This window comes from Hyaena hyaena, unplaced genomic scaffold (genome assembly GCF_003009895.1).
Source record: "Hyaena hyaena isolate Hyena2069 unplaced genomic scaffold, ASM300989v1 scaffold_18, whole genome shotgun sequence".
Classification (NCBI taxonomy): Eukaryota; Metazoa; Chordata; class Mammalia; order Carnivora; family Hyaenidae; genus Hyaena; species Hyaena hyaena.
Genome location: NW_024080649.1, coordinates 6,290,914 through 6,314,413, shown reverse-complemented (window position 1 = coordinate 6,314,413; position 23,500 = coordinate 6,290,914). Strand labels below are relative to the sequence as shown.

Below are 23,500 nucleotides of genomic sequence, written 5' to 3'. Positions count from 1 at the left end.
TTTCTGCTCATCTGTCAACAGCCACTTGGGTTGTTTCCACCTTTTGACAGTTTTGAATGATGCTATGATGGGTCACTGGCAGCTGACTGGCACAGCTCATGGAGTGTCAGCCAAATTGCCATCAAAAAAGTCTTTTTGCACAAGGAGAGATTTGAGAGCAAGGGGGCCAGTGGGAGGTGAAGATATTCCAAGTCAATTAGCTGCATAGTCTGGGGCTGAACAAGAGGCTGATAGGAGACACAGAACCATTTTTTGCCCTCAGAGAAAAGGCGGAGAACTAAACTTTGCTTCCAGGGACAGATGCCAGGTGGCCCTCCACAGACTCATCCCAGTGCCTGGGGAGCGGGAGGGGCCAGGGGTGGCAGGTGGACCAGGATCCGGCAGCTGTTTTTGTAGCTGTCTTCCTTCACCTCCTGGAAAATGCCTTTCTCTGAGCAAATAGTTTTGCTCTTTAATTAGATGATGAACACTCTATACTTGGGTCTAACTGCCTCAGCTGCCAGGCAAGAGCTAAATTTACTGCTCAATTTCAAGGGGAGAAAATCATCGCAGCCTCTGAGTCTGTCTCCCCTTCCAATTTGCTTTCTGACCTCTTCCTCTTTGTCCTGAATATCATTTCTTTCATCCTACATTTGTTTTTGTTATCTTCAAGTGGTTTTTGAAAGAGGCAGAAAATAAATTATCAGTAAGCAAATACTTCTTAGGAAGGAGGACATATTCACCAACTGTTTGAACTCAGCAGACTTTTTCCTGGCATCAAATTCTAGGAGAAAATGATTTATGCACCCTTAGGTGTCCAAGGAGTGTTGGGCATCCTAATGGAAAATATCTTTAACTGTATTAATGAGGCATTATTCTTCTCCATATGGCCCTGCTGTACACCTGAGGTTGATCAGCCTGGAGGCCAAGCGTTAAATCTTGGGAGTGATCCACTTAGGCTCTTTCTTAATTACCACAAATTACACCTCATATGGCTGCACAGGTTCACTTGAGGTGTGGAAACAGAAACAGAGTCAGGGTTTGGGTTTAGGAAGAACCCCTGAAGGTTAGAGAACAAAGATATTAATACAGTTGTTTACCTGGGAGCCTGCCATCTGTACGAAGCTCCAGACGTGGCCCCGGGGGCTGGAGAGGATGAGTCGGTAGAGAGAGCCCCAGGCCTGGAAGCCGCAGCACCTGAGCAGGGAAAGGAGCAGCCCTGCTTTGTGAACTCACCTGACAGACCCACATTCCCTTTTGACAGTGCAAGACTGCACTGTGGTTTCTGAGCAGATGCATGTTTGAGGCTCCTGGGGAGACCCAACCTCAGCATTTCTCACCACTCCTGAGACAACTGCCGCTCACTAAAGTGTTCCTCCGCTCCAAGCAGAACTTCTAGACCTAGAAACTGCGTAGCCCTGTCCCGTCATGCTGCTAAGATTTTTTTTTAATTTTTAATGTTTTTTATTTATTTCTGAGAGAGAGAGAGACAGCATGAGCAGGGGAGGGTCAGAGAGAGACGGAGACACAGAATCTGAAGCAGGCTCCAGGTTCTGAGCTGTCAGCACAGAGCCCGACTCAGGGCTCGAACCCACGAACTGTGAGATCATGACCTGAGCTGAAGTCGGACGCTTAACCGACTAAGCCACCCAAGGGCCCCTATGCTGCTAAGATTCTTGATGCCACAGTGAATCGACAGTGAGGTGGGCGGGTGGGGCAGATCTCAAGTTCCAGGTTGATATATGGGGTCCCTACCTTGGCTCCTAATTTGAATGGTAGATAGTATTATGAACTCAGTGATATTTCCAGGGACTTCAAAACTTCAGGGAAGATGCTTCCCAAAGCTAGATATGCTTGCAAAGTGCCCTTGGGGTGGCACAAAACCGGGAACTGACCACGTGAAGGGATGTCCTGAAACCACATGATAAAAGACCTTTGAGCACCAAAAAAAAGAGGTGACTGAGGACAGGTGAGCCAGGCAAATGATTAGAAAGACTTTGGGACTCAGGAGACTAAGGATATTTATGGCTGTAGAGTTGGTCCAGCCCTTTGGCAAATACCTTAATCTTTATACTAAGTCTTCTCATTAGTTGAATAGGGATAAAGACCATCAGCCTGAAAGGGGAGGTATAAAAAATAGATCTGCCAACATTTTCAAGATAAAAAAGGAGGCGGGGGAGGTGGATTAGGAGAGAGGGTACGTCTGAGCCAGAGAGAGGAAGAGAGAGAGAAAGACAGTATAAGCCATTGATGATCTTGCTATATTTCAGACCTATTGGTTGTGTTCAAATCAATTATTGTAAAGCATGTATTCAGCACAAGGCATATCAGGTGTTGATGTCCTATTTAATGCTGGCCTCCCATTTTACCTGAGACAATGGACATACGTCCATGGGTCACCTTAGTGGGCCTTGAAGGTCACAGAAGCTAGTGAACAAGAAGTAGGCAGGTGAGCTTTGCTGCTGGAGGAGACAGGAGTTAGAATTCCCTGTTTAAATGGGTGAGGTTTAGGAAAGGCCATGGGGCCTTGCAGACAAGACCGGGGCGCTTCCTCCGCATTCTCTTCCTCACATGCAGGGAACCAGATGGAGGGACTGGAGGCCCAGTGTGGTAGAGGACCTGATACAAACTATGCAGAAAAAATGGCTGCTGTCACAATAGCTACCAATTTGGGAGTGCATGCCGTGTGTCAGGTGCTGTGCTACGTGTTCACGTCCATTCCCTCCACTAACCATCCTAACACCTCAATGAGGCAGACACTGTAGTTCACGTACCCATCTTACAGATAAGGCAGCTGAGACTCAGAAAGGTTCAATACTCTCCCTCAAAGCAATGCAGGCAGTGAGTGAGAGGGTTTAACCAGAGCTTTCTGACTCCAAAGCCCATGCTTTGCTGGGACAGGATAAGAGAAAGTCTGTGGCCCAAGTGTTTGTGAATTACTAGGTGAGCCGTTCTGGGGGGCCATCCAGTGAGGGGCTCTTACTCATTCCCTCTGTCTCCTAGGAAATGAATATCCAACAGCTCACCAACTACAGAAAGAGCGTCATGTCCTTGGCTGAGGCGGGGAAGCTCTACCGCAAGGACCTGGAGATTGTCCTCTGCAGCGAGCCCCCCATGTAAAGGGGGTGGGGGGCAGGAGCTGCTTCTCCACCTCCCCCAAACCCTGCCCTGGCTGCCCTGTCACTTCTACCCGGACCCAGAGATCGTGAGCGCCCCTCCTCCGCCCCTGCAACCTGCACACACCAGCCTGCTGAGCAGGAAAGGGGAGCTGGAGGGAGGGTGGCTGACGGGCCCCCCTGGAGCCCCCTCCACCCTCCCCCTGCCTGACCCGGGAAACTGCTCCGCCTGCAGTTGGGCCCCAACAGAACGGAGGTGGGCGGGGCATGGGCGGAGCTTCCCTGCCCCTCACCGCTGCGATGCATGAGCTCCTCCCATGTACGATTTAGGCTTCTGTGTCTCTCTCGCAGTGGACCCTTCCTCCCGCTCTGCTCCCTTCCTTCCCATGCCACCACCCACCCAAACTCCCAAGTTCCACCCACACCTTGCTAATGGCATAGCTGTCTTCTCAGAGTCCCTGTTCGTGGAGGGTGCCGGCCCTTTGTCCTCTTGACTCAGCGTGCTCGTTTTCACTGTGGGTCCCTTGTCTCCTTGTTTACCAAAGAAGAGTTTACAGACAATAAAGTGGAAACGTTCTGCGTGGAAACTCACCTAGTTCTGGTCTAGTGGTTGACTTCTGTCTACAGTTAGCAGCTCTTACTGACAAAGAGGGAGCCAGTGCAGGGTAGAGCTAGGGGGTGGATCCCACAGATTGGATCCACATTCTTTCTAGTAGGGACGCCAAGTGGGTGTGGCAATAGTGGGACTAGGTAGTCTTCCCCAGGCAGGGGGCACCTCCAATCAGGAGTTCTGGACCACCACACATTTAACCTCTCCTCCTCAAAGTGTAATTTACCCCAGACTCACCAGATGCCTCACATGAATCTACAGAGCTGAGATCCTAGAATAGAGAACTAATTTTTTCAAATGCTGTCATTCACCGTCTACAGGATGCATTTGGGCATCATCTCATTTAATGCCACAGCAATCCTACGGGATGGATCACATTTTCAGAAGTAGAACCTGGGGCTGAGACATTAACTTGTTCAGGGTGATGTAATTCCTAGGAATTGCTGACTGAAGCACTATACCAGCAAGGTGGGAGCAGGGAGGGGCATACTGGGATCAGAAGAAGCCTCATTTCTCTCCCAGCCACACCCTGCCTGATACAGCCCAGGAGGTCACCTGACCTCCATCCACCTGCTCACAGCTAACTAGGCCAGTTAGAGTCTCCTGGGACCCGAGATGTACATTCAGGGCCATCAGACAGTGTGTGTGGCATTGAAGCTGGGTGGTGATCGAGCTTTGGGGGTGAGAGGTAGCAATTCCTAACCAAGCCAGAACTAATGCTGGAGAGAGCAGAACTCAGCGTCTAGGAGAGGGTGTCGGCCAGAGGGCAGGAGAACACGTGCAGAGAAAAACACAGGGAAGAAGAAGAGAATAAGAAACAGAGAAACAAAGACTGCAGGGCAGGTGGGCCGTCAGGCAGCTCCCATGAGGCCCTGCTACACTTGCGGATTCCGGTTTCCCTGCCCTCCCTACAGATCCTAAAGGGCACCTCCTGCCCACCAGGCACGTCCCCGTCCTCCCTGGCCCCTGGCCCCGCGTGCCCTGGATGCGGTCTCACAGCTGCTCCACCTGCATTTCCTCTCCGTGTGTCCCAGGCAAGACGGCACAGTTTGTGACCCACGAGCTTGTAGCTCTTAGATGGGGTTTGCTGGAGTCGCCTCTCCCAGGCCCACTTTCTGCTCATGTTCTCCAGGAGACCCTGCCTTCTTAACCGAGCCCAGTTAGTTCATTCTGAACACAGATACCTGACTATCAGGACACAGGGTTGGGGGGGAGGGGGCCGAGGCCATGACAGTGGGTGCCATCGTAAATGCAGTTCTGACTCTTCTGTGTTGGGAGCCTGGGCTAAATGAGCCCCAACAGGGAGTGAGGGGTGGCGTCACAATTCTCTCTACGGCTTCTCTCCAGTCAACACTGGGCCCGGTAGCTGCCTAACTGCCAGGTGCATCAGGAGCCAGCGTGCTCCCAACATGACCCCTCCCTCGGAGGAAGACCCTGGCCCAGCCCCACACCAGGTAAGGGGAATCTCCCATTCCAGACAGGGGCTTCCCAGGCCTGCATGAGGCTGATATATACAAAGATTTCAACCTTGAAGGCATTTGTCTCTGGGGCACATTCTGTCATCACCTTGAACGCATGGTGCATAAACCTGGCTGGCAGCAGTAACAAAGTAACTGTCACTGCCCCTGGGAATCCCTGCTTCCCAGTGTTCAGCTTGGGTGCCACACACGTGGGAATCTTGTATTTATTTGCTCCGTTGTCTTCATTCAATAACAAATATTTATTGAGTACTTCCACGGGAGCTTATCCTCTCAGGTGAAAGCCAATAAACATAAAATATCATGATGTAAAGTGGTGATAAGTGCTCTCAAGAAAAGTTCAACAAGGGAAAAGGACAGAAAGGGCAGAGGTGCTAGTATTATAAGTTCTCTGAAAAGGTGGTTTTCAAGCAGAGACTGAAGTGAGGAAGTGAAACTTGCTGCCATCTTAAGAGAGTCCAGACAGAGGAAAAGCCAAGTGCAAAGGCCCTGAGGTAGAAGAGTTTCTGGCATGCTCAGAAAGGAGTTCCCTGAGGCGAGAGCAGAATGAAGGTTGGGGGTGAACAGATGCGGTGGGGGAATAGGCGAGACCAGGTCAGGTGCTGTGTTGGGAGACCATGAAAAAGGAATTTGGATCTCATTGTGTGAAGGGAAGCCATCGGGGGCTACATCAGAGAAGTTACATAATGTATTTTAAAGGCCACTCTGGCTCCTCTCTGATGACTAAACTACAGGAAGCAAGAGGAAAAGCACCATTTAGGAGGAGGATGAGGTAATACAGCTGAGAAATGCTGATGACTCCGATGAATGAAGTGGCTGGGGGGGCGGGGGAGGGAGGGGATTAAATATCAATCCCTGACCTGCCTCTGAGACTAAAGCAAAGGGGCTTACTGAGGACTGGATAAGTACTATAGGTGAGAAACCATCAAGAATGACTCCGAGGCCGCTGGCTTGAGCAACTGGACACGTGGCAGATGCCAGGAACCCAGGTGGGAGAGGAGCAAGTTGGGGGAAGGGTGCAGAGGAATTAGGATTTAGGACACGCGGCCTGGTATTTAGTGTTTCTGGCGAGATCCCAACAGAAAACAGATGGCACGTTCACAGTGCTGGGTGTTCAACAACTCTGAGATGGATGCTGGATGCAGGAGACATAGTAGTGAATAGGACAGTCCCTGGCTGCCCTGCAGAGAGCTTAAAGATGCCTGGGCCTGAGAGGTGAGGAAGCTGCCCACTCAGCCTGGTAGATGTGGATCCAGGGAAGGCAACCAAAGAGGCCCCTAGCTTAGACTAGGGGGTTGGGGGGGTGGGGGATTCCCATGTGAGCATTCCTACCAGAAAAAGAACAAAAACAAAAAAGCATAAATGATGGTCCAAGGCAGCCAGGCTCATCTGGGGGAAGGAAGCACGGAGAGATGAAGCACAGAGGGCTTATTCACATTTATTTCACAAGTGAGAAATAAAGCTCTAGGGCCAGACAGGACCAGCTCCAGAGGGGCCCTGATGCCTCACTTCCCCAGACTCCACCCTTCCTCTTCTCCTTCTAGTCTCGCTCAAACGTCACCTCCTCAGAGAGGCCCACCCTGGTTAACCTGTAGCCCATCGCACCCCAGCACTCCATAGCTCCTCCCCGGCAGTATCTTTCCCCAGGGCACCATGAGCACCTGACCTGGTATGTGTTCGGCTGTTCCCACAGCCAGAGTGGGAGTGCCTGAGGGTGGCAAGCTCACCCTGCACCGGTCCTGCCCAGGTCTGCTCAACCCACACACCTACGGGCACCATTCCTTCCAGGTTCCTCACCTAGGACCCCTCAACTCCCCAGAGTTTTGCCCCCCACAATATGTCAGGATGTAGTTAATACATCTTACCTGGCAAAGGGGAATTAAGGAGGTAGAAGGAATTAGGGTTGCTAATCACCTGACTTTAGGGAGATTGCCCTCGTGGGCCCAAATTAATAAAAGGGTCCTCAGATGTGAAAGAGGGAGGCAGAAATCAGAGTGATGCAATGCGAGAAAGACTTAGCCAGCCATTGCTGGCTTTAAAGATAGAAGCAGGAGACATCTAAAAACTTGGAAAAGCAGGAAAACAGATTCTCCCTTGGAGCCTCCAGAAGCCCACGATACTTTGATTTTAGCCCATTTCAGACTTCTCACCTCCACAGCCATAAGATAATAAATGTGTGTAGTTTCAAGGCACCGAGTCCGCGGTAACTGGTTGCAGCAGTGATTACACAAGCAAAGACACAGTCCACCTCCTAATTAGTATTTGTGTTCCTGTCACATGATGAAATGTGGGCAAGAATGGATCTTCCTCACTGTACTTGTGAGGACTGGGTAATCCTAGTCGCACACACACCGTGCGCAGTGCCTGGAGCCATAATATCTCTACATGGCGGTTGTGGGGTCATATCTACTGTGGCTTAGGGTCCAAGTGCTCCAGGATTCACATATACTCAGTTGGTTCCAAATTTGGGAAGTCCCACTCACCTTTCAGAGAAGGTGCACTAGATGCACTGCCTCCTCCTTCAGAGATGTGAGTCCTCCGAACCTGGCCGGCTCCTCAAGGGGACAGCTCCGTCTGCCATGGCCGAGAAGCTGACCTGACACAGGCAGGCAAGATGCTGAGAAGTGCATATGAGTGGCAAACACACACACACACACACACACACACACACACACAAGACTGACCTCCAACCTCAAGACTGAGAGGCCACTTATGAGAGCAGCAATCCAGTTAAAAGGGACCTAGATGGATGCTCATGGGATAAAAGATCAAACTTTCAATAAATGTTCATAAACCATCAAAAAATAAAAGAGGGACATCATCAGCCATCAGGGAAATCCAAATGAAAACTGCTACTCAGCAGTGGAAACCGAGTGTCATTTTTAAATGCCTTATTTCCGTTTACAAAAGCAGAGTCTACTAAATTGTGGGGGTTACAGGGAGCCAAGGAAGAGAAAAGGCCTCCTCACAGAACCAGAAAATAGAGCAATAAAACATTACCAATCATTTAAGTAACCACAATAAAATCCCCTCATCATTTCATTCTTGCTCCCCTGGATCTTAGATTAGCAGTCTGCTTCTACCAAGCTGTCTTAGAGCTTCTGGAATGGAAAGAGTCCTGGAAATCCTGACTTGGTCCACCGGGACAGTCTTGAGAGTTGCTCAAGTGACATCAGCTCAGAAGCCTACACCCAAGGGTCTATTCTTTAAAGCCTGGAAGGTTCGGAGTACCTAGTACAGTCATTTATCACGAGGCTGTAAGATTGTCCTTTGTCACTGCAAACACAAACTGCAGCCTGCTGCTTAGAGCAGAGCCTTCAGGGCAGCATTAAACTAAACCATCTGTAAGGTGGCACAGACTGCTTACAGTTTAATTTCTTACTCTAACCAATATTTTCAGAACGGAGGAGAGTAGACGTCTCTATCTGGGTATAGTACAGAACTTGTTCCTAAGACTTTAGTCGGGTGCTTCCCCTGAGGGTAAAATCATATGGGCAGTGACAACACTGACAAACCTCCAGGGACTTCCCATAAAACACAGACACACATTTTCTAAAATACTTACATTAACATTGCATCCACGTAAGCTTAACTTCAGGAAGGCGGAATGTGTCTTCTGATCTGACAACCCTCTTGTGTGAATCTTATAACAGTAACACATCACACAAACCGAATTATTTCTAGCAGCTCTCTTTTTAATAAGGAGCAAAAACAAATCTTTTGTGATTTTCCAGGGCTCCTCTGGGGCATCTCAAAGATCACTATAGGTTGGGGGCACCTGGGTGGCTCAGTTGGCTAAGCATACGACTTCGGCTCAGGTCATGATTCACGTTCATGGGTTCCACCCCCGTGTCGGGCTCTGTGCTGACAGCTAGCTCAGAGCCTGGAGCCTGCTTCCGATTCTGTGTCTCTCCCTCTCTGACCCTCCCCTGCTCACACTGCCTCTCTCCCTCTCTCAGAATAAATTTTTAAAAAAAATTTTAAAAAAGATCATTATAGGTTGGAAAGATACCTGAAAGTACCCTTTCATTTTTCTCCCCCGTGTATTTATTAAATTATTCGGCGAGACAAAATCTAAAGAGTTGTCAGAAGAGATTTGGACACTTGATTAACCTATATCACAGGTGCCTGAGAAAAAACCCTTTGGTTATTCAAGTCATTAAGGGGTAACACTTAAAAGTAAACAGGGGCACCTGGGTGGCTTAGTCGGTTAAGCGTCTGACTTTCATTTAGGTCATGATCTCGCGGTTCGTGGGTTCGAGCCCCACGTCGGGCTCTGTGCTGACTGCCAGCTCAGAGCCTGGAGCCTATTTCAGAGTCTGTGTCTCCCTCTCTCTCTGACCCTCCCCTGCTCACGCTGTCTCTCTCTCCCCTAGAAATAAATTAAAAAAATATATATTTAAAAAAAAAGTAAACAGACCCAAGAGTACAAGAAGACACGTGTTCACACAAAAACTTGCACACAGTGTTCATAGCAGCGTTATTCACAATAGTCAAAGAGTGAAAGCAATTCCAATGTCCATCAACTGGATGAACAAAATACGATTATACCCATACAATGGGATATTAATTGCCCATAAAATACAATGAAGTACTGATAAGCAGTACAGTATGGATGAACCTTGAAAACATTAAGTAAAAGAGGCCAAATGAAAAAGACCACATTTGTGTGACTCCATGTATATTAAGTGTTCATGATAGGCAAATCCATTGAGAACAAAAGTAGATTAATGGTGGCCAGGGGGTGGCAGCAGGGGTGAGAGGGAAGGGGCAGTGACTGCTTAAATTAGGAAATGGGGATTCATTAGGGCCTTAACAATTAGAAATTAATTAATTAGGAATTCTACCTAGAATTGGGCAGAATTAGATGGAGGGGATGGCTGCACAACCTAATAATAAAAACCACTGATCAAGGCTCTTTTAAAAGGTGAATAATACCTTAGTTTTCTTTAAAAAAAAAATAAGCGAAATAAACAGGAAAGTATACCTATGGCAATGTTCATAAATGATGAGTTTTTGTTCTTTGTGTTTTAAAATCACCTATTCTAGGACATGAAAAATTAAACATAAAGCACCAAAAAGTATCCTGGTAAGACACAGAATCTCTGCTATCTAGAATAACCTTCCATATTGCAGGCAATGATCAGTAAGTCAAGGAGCAAGCCTATCAAACCTGAGCAAACTTTGCTGAAATACAATATATTTCATAGTTTCTTTTCCAATGCAGATATTTATAAAGTAATATAAATAAAATTCACTTTCCAAACTCTGTCCTTCATAGTGCCCTTTTTCACATTGTGGAACAAACTGACACTTTACTACAGGATAGGAGTCTGCAGGGTCAAAACTATTTTTATAACAATGCTAAAATATTACCTATGTTAATTTGCAATGCGTTCACCATTGCTATTTGCAAATGAATCGATAACTATTTAATGCAAATGTATGTTTCGATGTCTAATGTGTCAAGAATTGATAGTTTTAACCCACATAAACAAAAGCTCTTTGGGTACTCTCAAAAGGTTTTAAGAATGGAGGGAAAGATTGCATCTTAAAACATAGTGTTGAATGAAAAAGGCAACAGAATGAGAAATGGCATAACAATACCATCTTTTATGTGAATTAAAAGAGCTTATGCACAAGATAGCAATGATGTTTTGTCAGAGCATTAAAAAAGAGAAAAGACAAAAGACACCCATTGGGCATTCCAGAAAGACAGTCTCCCTGGAAGAGGGAGGAATGGCCATGGGAAATCTCATCCAAAGGAATAAAACACCAAGAGAAGGACCTTGCACAGACCACGGATAATGATCTGCCAGGAACTGAGGAGTGTTCCCACACCCCCAACCCAAAGGAAAATACCTGTGGGCTCCCCCACCCAGCTGCAGCTGCGCAGGACGGAGTGGACACCACACAGAGAACCTCTCACAGGCTCCCAGCACCATGTCCCTTCCTGAAGATGCCTCACCTGGAGGATTTTCTCCAGCAAATCCAGGCATGGTAAAGGAGCAAAGGGGCATGGGTGGCCTAGGATAGGGAAGGCAGGTGGAGGTCGGCAGATTGCTCAAGAGCAGTGCAAGTATTTTTATTATGTTCAGATCACCAACAGCGACCAAAGAGTTTGTTCAGTTGCAGGGATGAGGGTGGGAGTGCTGGCGGAGGGTGGGGAGCATGTGCAGGAAGCATCTGTCATCCTGTCCAATGGGCATTTTTGAGGTGCATGAGCTTGAGTGCCATGGTGCCCAGTTGGGGAGGCAGTGGAGGTTAGGAAAAAGGAACCTAGCAGAGACACAAAGAATCCTGACCGGACGGCCAAAGGCTGAGAGAACAAAGTTCTTCAGAAGGCACCCAATGATCCACGAGTTCAGGGCCACAGTCATGTATGTACCAAAGGGCGCATGCTCCATCATGTGAAACCAACAACAGAAATATCAGTGATCAACACCAAGTGAGGGGCTGTCTAACCATCGTGCTGACAGGGAGGAAACTTGCCCCTTGCCAAAGAAGCACATCCCACTGTCATTCAGCTCGGTTATGAAGTCTGCCACTGTTCCCACAACTGTTCTTTGGAGCATTCGGTACGGGTGGTGAGTCATGCTACACCCACACTAGGGGTCATCGAGTGAAGAACCGGAGCAGGTCCATCCCTGCCCGCCTGGGTCTCCCAGTCTGATGAGAAAGCAAATAATCACTTGGCTGTTCTTGCCTTCTTGAGTCCCATAGAGAATGCCTAATCTCATCCTATTCATCCCACTGATTTTAAGATGGCTCCTTCCCTTCCCATCTGCACTCTCGCTTTCCTCAACCCCAGCCTCTTCTTCCCAGTGCTAAAAGAAAACACACAGCTTCCTCCTTCCAAAAATTATGAAGAATTTCAAGACAATGACAGCAGAGCAGTAAACAGAGCAGAGATAGCCCACCCACCCTCCTGGGACATGGAGAGAGAAATGAGCTGGAAGCCACCAGCCCAGGGCAGGGTGGGACAGGCTGGCCATCAGTGCCCAGTTCTGGTCAGTGGGGCAGCAGCCCATCAGCTTGTCTTGCCATGGGGAGGGGGTCGGTTCTCACCATCAACAGCTCCAAACAGGACCCAGAATCTCACCAACTCCCCATGAAAGGGACAACTAAAATGTGTTAGAGCAGAAACTGCAAACAGAACTGAAAGGTTAAAGGAAAAGCAAGGTTTCTGAATGGTAGTTTTAAAACCCAAAGTAAAGTTCTGAAGAGTTCTTCCTGAAGACAAAACTAGGCTCTAAATCACAAAATCCCGAGCAGCCCACCTGGCTTGGTGGCAGCTGGGGACAGGGCCACATGTCTCCCAGGGGAGGGGGGTTACTGTCAGCTCACAGAAAGGGGAAGCTGATGGGGTGCCAGCTGCCCCCTGGAGTCACAGACTAGAGGTGACAGTCTCACTCTGAAGGTGGCCTCTGTGAGTCCTGGGAAGGGGCTGCTGCTCATGACTCCTTTTCCAGGGTCACTCTTCTTGGCCTCTGGTTTCGAAAAAATCATTGACTCCTCAGAAGACAGGATATTTCACTGAAGACTCTGCAGCTGAAGCCATAGTTGGCTTAAAGGGTAAGGAAATGAAGAGCTACAGGCAAAAGAAATTGGCCCAAAAAGGTGAGGAGGCTGGGAAAGTTCTGGAGAGTTAACACCCGCCCAGTACCCCTCCACCAAAGAGACTGGACACAGTCTGTGCATAAACACCAATTCCTCATGCCATTTACCACGACTCCCAACAATACCCCAGCATCCAATGTGCCACAAGTCAGAAAGCAGCTGAATCCCAGGATGAGAAAATACAAAGTCAGATGATCATGTCAGATCACAATCATCGCAGGACAAAATACTGTCCACAATGGTTGGAGAGGGGCAACCTTTTCTGTTCGAAAAGGAGAGGGGGGCATCACTATGCCATAGCACAAAGGACAAAAAAGATGTACGGCCCACACGCTACCAAAAAAATTGAGAAGAACATCACACAAGCCTTCAGAAGGCCACCAGCAGCAAGTCAGGGCTCTGCAAAACAGAGTCAGGAAGAAAGAGAGTGCTTTGAAAGAGATGCAGCCTTCCAATCCCCAGTGAGATCATGTGTCCGGCGGGCAAGAACTGGAAGAAAATGTAAAGCAATGAAGGATGTGCTCCCTGCATTCAGTCGGTGCCCACTTGGAACATGAAGACAACACCACACAGGCCCAAATGAAGGCCATGGGCAACAAGTCACATTCAGGCACAGACAGCTGATCAAGAAGGAGAAAGAGCGGAAGCTGCTTGAGGAAGTGAAAATGAATCAGCAGAAAGTCCAACACCTGGAGGAAAAAAAATTTTAAACAAGAAAGATGCTCTAAAATCTACATTTGTATTGTAAACAAGGAAGCCACGAAACCCTCATTCACAACACAGGATGTTAAAAGAGCTTTTGCCACAGAGAAGAGGGGACATGCCAATTGGAGATATGCTGTAGGACAAACACACCAAGAGAGAGAGACAGACTTCAACAAACAGTATCCCTCAAAACAGCTCCAAGAAGTAAGCAGTCACCAGAAACTTCCTGGAAGGGAAGCACCCTCAACCACCACAGCACTGTCTGGCCCAGCCTCCAAAACAGGTGAGACCCGGCTCCCAGCACCAATAATGAGTCAGCCTGTGCGGTCTTTCTCTTCTTGCTGAAGGAGACCACTGTAGACCTGAAAGCCACGATACCAATTCCTAGGGGTCATGTGGGGCCTCAAGTGCATGGCATGGCTCCTAGCAGGCACTGGTGGGGTCCCACCAATAGAGACAAGGAATCCTTCTCCTCTGAAGAGCTGGATGTCATAGGCCACCTGTTGTTTCCACAATTTCCATAATGTCCAAGACTAAGATGCACAGCCCAGTGGGGAGACCACTGTCCCACCCAAAGGACCTCCTGTCCTTCTACCTTTGGTTCTTAGACCTCCTGAGAAATACAATCCCCACTTTCCCCAAGTAAGAACTTCCTTTTGCCCAAGAGGGTACATGCAGACAACAATCTGAGGTTTGGGGTTTTAAAAAACGGTGTGAGCACTATAAAGACCACTGCTCACACTGTTTCTTCCCAGCACCAACAATGAGCCAAACTGTAAGATCCTTCTTGTCCCTTCTGAGAGCAGCTTAGCCTAGACTAGGGTCAAGGCCTGCTAAGCACACTTCACACCTAGTCCTGGGCTCATCTGAGGCCTCAGCTCCCGAGCCCTATCTGTGTTGCGCCCAAACCCTTCACTTCTACAGGGAAGCAAAGGAAAGCCACCGAGTCCGTCACAGTGTCAAAGAGGAACCAGCTCAGGGTACACAAAAAGGGCCAATCCTGGGCCAACCCAGTCAGCATTGCCCCTCCCCTCCCCCAAGCCTCCTGGCTCTTCCAGATGAGAATGAGGAGATTGCAGCCGCACCCTCACAGGTATGGCCGCACCCTCCTCCAACACCAGCTCTATTGTCCACACAGCAAATGGGAGGACTCCACGCTGTTACGACAATTTGCACCGCAGTCTTCAGTGTAGTTTGCCCAGCCTGAAGAGACTCCTTCTCAGCGGGGCCATCCGCAACTAACTTCAAACCAGATACCCCAGCCCCGTGGCTGCCACACCCATCTGGGAAACAGAATCTCCCACAGCTATGACGATCCACAGCATCAACTTGGTCTACACAATGCAGCATCCTAGTGCATCATTGAGAAACTCTAGGATAATAGCCACATTGGCCCTGAAGAACCGGCTCATTGCCTTTAAAACATTTAATATCAATGCTGTGGTGCACAACCCTTACCAACCCTGGAAACCTCTGTGTGTTACCTTTGTCATGGCACTGCCGTGGTGGTGTCACAAGGGGCTAGCTGGAATCCTTATCATTGAACTCACAGGACAAGCTGTGCAGATGACAGTCCAGGTCCACACAAATGCCAAGGGGACTCATACAGCCACACTCAATGTTACAGACACGCATCTCCAAGAGCCAGATTCTGTATGGATTCTTATACTTGGGGTCAGTGACAAGATCCCCAAACCCCACCAGGCGGAGGAGAGACTCAGGGCAAAAAGCAGCCCCTGGCCTCCTCCATCGGTGGCAATCCATCACCCGGAGCTTGCTGCAAATGCAGCATTTCCAAAGCTTGCTTCTGCAGTCTACGACCAGGCATCACTGTCCCAATGATGAGACCAATGTGCCAGCAAACCCACAATGGAAGGAATGCCCAAAAGCAAGCTCCAGGAGCATTCAGAAAAAGAAAAAAAAAAAAAAAAGCTGCCGAAGTCTGAAGGCACATTCCTCACTCCCGGGCAGTAACACAAGAATTCCTGGGGAGGTGTTAGAGCAGACATACAAGGAGCTAAGCAAGAGGAGAGTTGAACCTTACTCACCTATGAAGGAGGATTAATCATTTAAAAGGTGGGAGGTCAAAGACCCTCATCATAGACTGGATGCCTCCCACCACAAGGGCACCCAGTTTAGGGTACCTTGAGACCACCTGCTAAACAGAGGGGACCTCAAGTGCTTCCAATTCTTCTACCATATCTGCTTCCTACTGGGCCTTCTCCCTAAAACCCTTCTCTGGTCCTTCCCCTGAATGAGGAACTACCAGTTTGAGGTTTGTGGTGTTAAAAAAAATGTATTCACCACAAAAGAAGATTACCTCAAGATCTTGTTCTCCACAGAATGAACTGTTTAATTTTCATCGTAACTCAGGTTTAATCATAAACGACTGAGTGATTTAATGTATTTAATGCTCTAAAAACCCTTTAGGTTTAAGTGAAAAGAAATACAATAAAAATCAAGTTCCAATTGATCCAGCTGCCCAGCCAGGTTAAGGAAGCAGTAATTTATGTCAAACAGGGCTGGGGTTTGGGAAGCCTATGGTCCATCAACTTTGAAAAACCCTCTGTCAAGATGTCATTGGACCCTCCAGACAGCTCACAAAAGTAGCCAGACACACTGAGGTTCAGAAAAGTAATCTTGGTGTATGGACTTCAGCACAGCCAGCCACTCACTGTGGGCTCACAACATAGAAAGCTTTGCAAGGCAGGAGTTCTCCTCCGGAGGCAATTTGTCCCCCTCTCCCCTCCCGGAGGACATTTAGCAATATCTGGTGACATTTTTGTTTGTGACAACCAGCCTCTCCTGGGGAAGAGCTCCAGATGCTGCTGATCATCATACAATGCACAGGATGCCTCCTCCCCTTCTCCTGCGACAAAGAGCTATCCGGCCCCAAATGTCAATAGTGCTGAGTCTGAGAGACTCTGGTCAGGAATAAAGATACTTGAACCCAAGGCATCTAATCTTGAGTCATGACCCTTTGAGCATCTTAGTCATAGATTCTGTGCTTGAGGGGGAAAGCTACTTGTGCATACAGACACAGACACAAGGCTTTGCAGCTTGGGATGCGGTGGTTCACCAGTCCCTGACATCATTGAATACTCCCCCAATATCAGTCACCCAAAGATACTGAGGTCAGGGAGTCTTCTTAGGGAGTATTCCTGTTTTTTGTTTTTTGTTTTTTATCCTTCTAAGTAAAAGAAACCCTGCTCTAAAGAACTTCTGCCATGTATTGGCTCATTTAAACATCACAGCCATCCAATCAGATCAGATCACTATGTGACAGAGAAGGACAGGGCTACAGAGAGGTGACACAGCCAGCAAGTGAGAGCCACAGGCATGGCCGGGGCGCTCCAGGTTCAGGATGGCAGCGGATGCCAGGCGCTCTGACACCAGTCAGGCTTTCCATGGGGTTCACACGCCTTGGCCGCCCTCCACTCACTGGGAGAGAAGTCATCAAAGATGCCTGGCCAGATGCCCTATCATACTGGCCTCAGCAGGGACAGCGGCTCCAGAGGACAGCGTGGATGTGGACACCTGGCATAGAGCAGAGGAGGCACCCTCCCTGTGACCACTGAGTTTTCAGGGAGAGGGACTGTGCTCTGATTCTCCCGAGTTGCAGGTCTGGGCAGCTGCTGCCCTGGGATCGGGCAGGACAGGAAGCCGCGGTCTAGGTCAGATCCTTCTCATGTCCAATCGCGCTCACCTGTGAATGTGACCGCCGCACCAGCAGCCGATTCGTGGAGCCAGCACGTCAGCTCCGAGAAACCTGTGCATCTGCAACCACCAAAGCTGCCCACCCAGACTTGTACCAGGCCCGTCTCAGCACTCCTCAGAGGCCCACAGCCAGCCAATATCTGGAAAATAATAAATGATGGTGAGTCCCCAAGGTTTCCTCATTTTCCCTCCATTAAACCTCTCCTTGGTTCCCTGAATCTGCCTCTGCTTTTGTTTCATAGCAAGAGGTTGCTCAGGGGGCAGTCGGGCTAGTTGCTGTGAGGGACCAACTTTACTCTCCTCCAGCTGCGACTGTGCCTCGGGACTCATCCTCCGTCCTCACTTCCTGGCGGTCACTCTTCAGTCTCACCCTCGGCTTCCTTTGAAAACTGCCCAGCATGGCACCTGCGCATCCCTGGAGGCCTGTGACAGGCAGGAAACTGCATGCAACTGCACATTTTCCTCACAGTTTGCAAATACACATATTCAAATCTAAAGTTTCTGTTTCAGGGGCGCCTGGGTGGCTCAGCTGGTTAAGCGTCTGACTTTGGCTCAGGTCGTGATCTCACAGTTCATGGCTTTGAGCCCCGTGTCAGGCTCTGGGCTGACAGCTCAGAGCCTGGAGCCTGTTTCAGATTCTGTGTCTGCCTCTCCCTTGCTCACACTCTGTCCCTTTCTGTCTCACTCTCAAAAATAAAGATTTTAAAAAAATTTTTAATAAAATTCCTGTGTCAGAAAACAACAGCCAACTCCATTTAGACTTAACCCATTTGCCATGTGTGTACAATACTACCCACATCTGGACCCGGTTTGGGCTCATCTCTTCAGAGGCTCCAGCTCCTTCCCTTGACTGGCTATCTTATCACTCCCAGTCGTGCACAGGTGGCTTCTGGGAAGGGGATGGGAAATGCTCAGTTCAGGACCAGTCCCCACAGCAGGGGAAGGTGGCTTTTCTGGACTCTGGTCCCCTAAAGGCACTGTCTGAGGCCACAAAGGATGGATGGTCTACAGAGCACCACCACATCCCGGCATGATTTGGGGGTTTCTGGATCCTGGAATAGGCTGGAAGCTATGGACCCTGCCATGTGGTGGAGAAGAAATAGGCCCAGAGAGGGGAAGTGAATGTGTCAAGATCACATAGACAGTCAAACGTGTCAAAGTCAGGAATAGACTTGCACCCTTGGCCCCGGGGTCTTAGTGTATTTGTGAGCTGGTGGCATCATCAGAACCTTCTTACTTTTCATCCCAGAGAACAGGCCGTGATGATGAGGGTCTCCTTCCCTCACACTCAGCCCAGCTAAGAGGAGCCAGGCCAAGTGCATCAGTGCTGACTTGTGGGCATCCTGCCACTGAAATCAGTATTTCTGCTCAAGATGGGGAGGATTGGAGCACCAGAAGTGGGGACCTAGGTGGGGCCAGAGTGCCCCCTGCTGTCTAATTGCTAAGCGACCCAAGCCTCAGGTCTGCCTCTCAGATTTCTTGGGGTCCCTGCCCAGGAAAGCTGAGGGCTGGGTTCAGGGCACGCTCCATCCTGGGGATTTTCTCATTTCATTCTTGACAACCCAGGGGAAGTCCCCAGGCTCCCCGTGCTCTACTTTTTCTCCCTTGCTGCACCCATGCATGTGTCCAGTCAGCACCACATACTGAGGGCTTTCTGCGGCCCAGCCACTGGGTCTGGTACTTTAAGAACCAGAAATGACAAGCCACTGTTCCGGGCCCCGTGGAGTCTCCAGAATGAGACAGATGACCAAGGAAACAGTGAAGCAAAGATCTGACAGAGGCTGAGAGCCGCGGGATGGAGGACCGATCAGGTACCAAGGAAATGGATCAGAGGGGCTCTAGTGGCAGACGTGGTGAGCTCTGAAGAGGAAACAAAGGCAGACGGACGTGGAGAGAGGGGAGAGGCATTTCTGGGGGCAGGAACAGACACAGCCAATGCCCCCACTCACTTGTTCCTTGTCCCAACTGCTTCCCCTTCCTCCTGTTCTTCCTCCTAACTCACTATGGGTCATGACGGCTCTCCACTTCAAGAATCCCCCCACCTCTCCTGGCTGGCCTCTCTGGCCAGGTTCGTGTCTGGTGGGATTCCTGTGACTCCCCCAGCACTCTTACCTCGGCCCTGCTGAGGAACACATGGCTTCCTGAACCCTGCACAAAAGCCTGTCTGCCTTGTGGACACTAGAGAATTCAATACGTGGGACAAATTTCTTACGCAGGGGATTCAGAAGAATCTAAACCATCCTTTGCCCCTAAGCAAGGGAAATTGTCCCAGGGAACCAGAAAAGATCCAAAGGAGTCATGCTGAGGGAAGTTTCTCTACAAGTTAGGAGGAAGGAGCAAGTTCACTCTGGGCCAGTGCACGACAAGAGGAAGTGGGGAGGGAGGGATAGGATCCCCATGGAGAGAGGGAGTTAAGAAGCAAAGACATGGAGCCGGAAGGCTCAGGAGGGGTCTGGAGGACAGTGCAAGAAGGAGAATTGCCCAGGAGGCAGCTGAAACGTTGGAAGCAGGAAAGGGACATAGTAAAAAGTGTGCCTACAAGGATTCCCAGGACAAATGATACCCAGTTTCTCTGCCCCAGCTCTGATCAACCTGCACTCCAGGGGCAACTAGATGACTCGGCTGGTTAAGCGTCCAGCTCTTGAACCATGGTCTCATGGTTCGTGGGATCGAGCCCCACATCAGGCTCTGCATGGACAGCACAGAGCCTGCTTGGGATTCTCTCTCTACCCCTCTCTCTCTCTCTGCCTCTCTTGCTCTCTCAAACTAAATAAATAAACATTAAAAAAATTTTTTTCAACCTGCACTCCAGCTGGGAAGGGTGGGGACAGCTTAAGGTCACCAGCATTTAGCAGAGCCTCAGCCCTTGAAAGTATCCTGCAAATGACCATCTCCATGGGATGCCAGTCTCTAACCCAAGGGCCATTTAATACCCAAGGTCCAGATCAGATCAGGAAATAGAAGTCCTACTCTTATGACCCTGAGCTTGTTACAGCACAGAATGGGAACGATAATAAAAGTTCCCTCGTACAGAAATGCTGATGCATAGGAGCACATGTACCCCAATGTTCATAGCAGCACTCTCTACAATAGCCAAAACATGGGAAGAGCCTAAGTGTCCATCCACGGATGAATGGATCAAGAAGATGTGGTTTATCTATACCATGGAATACTACATGGCAATGAGAAACAATGAAATCTGGCCATGTGTAGCCACATGGATGGACCTTGAGGGTGTGATGCTTAGTGAAATAAGTCAGGCAGAGAAGGACAAATACCATATGTTTGCACATATAGGAGGATTAGGAGGAACTTAACGGAGGACCGTGGGGGAGAAGAAGGGGGGAAATAGTGGGGGAGGCGGAGAGAGGCAAACCATGAGAGACTCTTGAATGCTGAGAAACAAACTGAGGACTGATGGGTGTGGGAGAGGGAAGGTGATGGGCATGGAGGAGGGCACTTGTGGGGATGAGCACTGGGTGTTATATGGAAACCAATTTGACAATAAACTATCTGTAAAATTAAAAAAAATAAAAAATTAAAATTAAAAAATAAAAATTTTAAAAATAAATAAATAAATAAAAGTTCCCTCGTAAGGTTACAGTGAGAATTGTCTGTGATAATACACGGTCCTACCTGGCATCTAGTGGCTGCGTGAAATCACGACGACTCGTTCTACTTCTTAAAACCTGCTCTTCTCAGGGCTTCGGGGGCTTTACACCGGCTTGGTAGCCTCTGCAGCCCCATGACTTGCTCCTTCAATCTCCTGTTGCTCCTTAAGGAAATGACAACCTTTGTGAGTACTGTACATACATGAAAACACTTTACATATGCGAGCCATTTAATCCTACAATCGTGCTTTGAAAACAGGTTCTATTCCTTCCGGATTCAAAGGCAGGAAGTTCCAGGACAGAGCTCCCATGTGCACACACTACGGGTCTGAATGGACTGGGATTGCTGGATCAAACGCCCCTCCCCTGAGCACGATTTCATACCACACTGAGACTCCACACGGGCTCCTCCGGGACCCTCGAGTCACACTTTCTCCCTCCACAGCCCCTCCTTCTGGCTGCCGTGGGAACCCATCTCAGTCTGCTTTGAGCCTCCATCTCCTCCTTTGATCAACAGACCCACATTTCCAAAGGCGTGGAATAAATGCATGCAGATATCTGTCTTCCCCTAAAACCCACCCAGCTCCAGGCTCCTGACCCTGTCCTCCAGCCTCAGCCTCCGCACCTCCAAGAGAGCACTGGGTTCCCTCTATCCAGAAGTCTAGTTCTGTGTGGCCAGGCTGGCCTCTCGCCCCCAGGAGGGGTCCTGGAGAGCAGCAACATGTTCTCAGGGGCCACTCACCGACCCTACCACAGCGAATGTCGGACTCACCTATCTCAAACCAGTCAGCCCTCCCAGCTCCCCTACGATGGCTCACAGTGCCACCTCTGCACCCATCCTCTGAGACGGAAGCTGTCCCTTGGACCCATCTTCCCTCTCCAGGAGCCTTCTCACTTCCCCAACGGCCCTCTCGCCTCAGAACTGCCTCCCAACTGCCTCTAGGACTGTTCCATTCCCCAACATTCCAACTGACCACACCCACCACAGCCCCTTGAATCTTGACCACACTCTGGCTTCTGTCAGAGTCAGTTCCCAGGGTGCATCTTACCCAGTGAACCATAAACTTGGGGATAGGAACTGACTCTACTTATTTTCCATCCCCACGAAACTGACTGCCCTGGCACACAAGTAAATTAATTTGGGGGTTTAGTTAAATCAGAAAGTGTCTGATTCAGAGGGAGCATTTGATTAAAAAGTATTAGTCTCGGATGCCTGGGTGGCTCAGTCAGCTAAGCGTCCAACTTCAGGTCATGATCTCACAGCTCTTGAGTTCAGTCCCAAATGTTGGGCTCTGTGCTGACAGCTCAGAGTCTGGAGCCTGCTTCCGATTCTGTCTCCCTCTCTTTCTGCCCCTCTCCTGCTCACACGCTCACACGTGTTCTCACTCTCAAAAATAAACATTAAAAAAATTTTTTAAATTAGCCTGGAAGTTCTGTGTACTTCCTGACACAGAACCATGAAATTGCCCACACCACAGCCCGGCCACCATGTTCCTTGTCATGCAGACATCACGCCTGCCCTGTTTTTATTGATTCATGTGTTTATTCTGTTTGAATACTGACTAGTCACTCAAATATTTCTTGAGCACAATGAGTAAAAGAGATGTTTAAGTTCACCTGATCCGGGGGACTCTACACTGGAATACTAGAAACACCAAGGGAGTTTGTTAAAAATACAACCCCTAGCCCCATGTCTAAGATTTACCGAATCAGGGGGCGCCCTGGTGGCATAGTCGGTTAAGCGTCCGACTTTCGTTCAGGTCATGATCTCGCGGTTCGTGGGTTCGAGCCCCACGTCGGGCTCTTTGCTGACTGCCAGCTCAGAGCCTGGAGCCTGTTTCAGTCTGTGACTCCCTCTCTCTCTGACCCTCCCCTGCTCACGCTGTCTCTCTCTCTCTCCTAGAAATAAATAAAAAGCATTAAAAAATTAAAAAAAAAAAAAAAAAGATTTACCGAATCAGAATCTCTGGAGGAAGACCCAAGGGTTTCCACTTTTATTCATTTTTAATTTTTCACTTTTTCTTTTAATTTTCAGACTTACAAAATAGTTTGAAAATAATAAAGTTCCCACATGCCCTTCACCCATCTTCTCCAGATGTTAACATTTATGTAACTGTTAACACAATGATCGAAACCAGGAAATTAACATGGATATGTTTAATCTACAGACTTCATTCAGATTTAGCCAGCTGCTCATTCATGGTGTTTTTACATGTTCCAGGAGCCAATTCAGGTTACCATCCAGCACTCGGTGGTTTTAATTTACATGTCTCTGCTTATGATTTCATGCTTTTATATGTTTTCATATGTTTGAGGACCCTTTTAACTTGTGCACTGTGTGTGAATTGTCTGTTCAAGTCTTTTCTCATTTTTCTTTTGGATCATTCATCCTCTGTGCTTCAACTTTTAAGAGTTCTCTACTATTAGGGATTTTAGCTCTTCGTAGCGAAGCCCTTAGTTGTGAGTGTTGCAAATCATTTCTCCCAATTTCTTTGTTGTCTTTTTACTTTGTATATGGTGCGTTTTGCCATGTTCAAATGACTCGTTTAATTGCCTCTGGATTCAGAGTCATGGTTTGAAATCCCTTCCTAACACTGAGGTCAAGTGGAATTCACCCATACTTTTTGTCCTCCCCACTAGTACTTACTATGGTTTCCTTTTTTA

The 23,500-nt window shown here is 48.7% G+C and overlaps 1 protein-coding gene and 1 long non-coding RNA gene across 3 annotated transcripts in view; one reads left to right on the top strand and one right to left on the bottom strand.

Moving 5' to 3' along the window:
* Positions 1 to 3,686, top strand: part of CALB2 (calbindin 2) — a 28,608-nt gene extending 24,922 nt beyond the window's left edge. The window contains exon 11 of the mRNA XM_039223609.1: positions 2,983 to 3,686. Coding sequence (XP_039079540.1) covers positions 2,983 to 3,099 — 117 coding nt within the window. The 3' untranslated portion in view covers positions 3,100 to 3,686. The remainder of the gene's footprint in view (positions 1 to 2,982) is intronic.
* LOC120225401 lies at positions 1 to 21,713 on the bottom strand. 2 transcript variants are annotated; one of them, XR_005526796.1, is made up of 5 exons: positions 21,609 to 21,713; positions 20,862 to 21,000; positions 17,215 to 17,365; positions 1,080 to 1,176; positions 1 to 987 (listed from the first exon to the last, which is right to left on the bottom strand). It is a non-coding gene; the product is annotated as an uncharacterized LOC120225401 (long non-coding RNA). The 2 variants fall into 2 exon arrangements; XR_005526798.1 differs by having other exon boundaries at positions 1 to 413.
* Between the last annotated feature and the right edge of the window lie 1,787 nt (positions 21,714 to 23,500).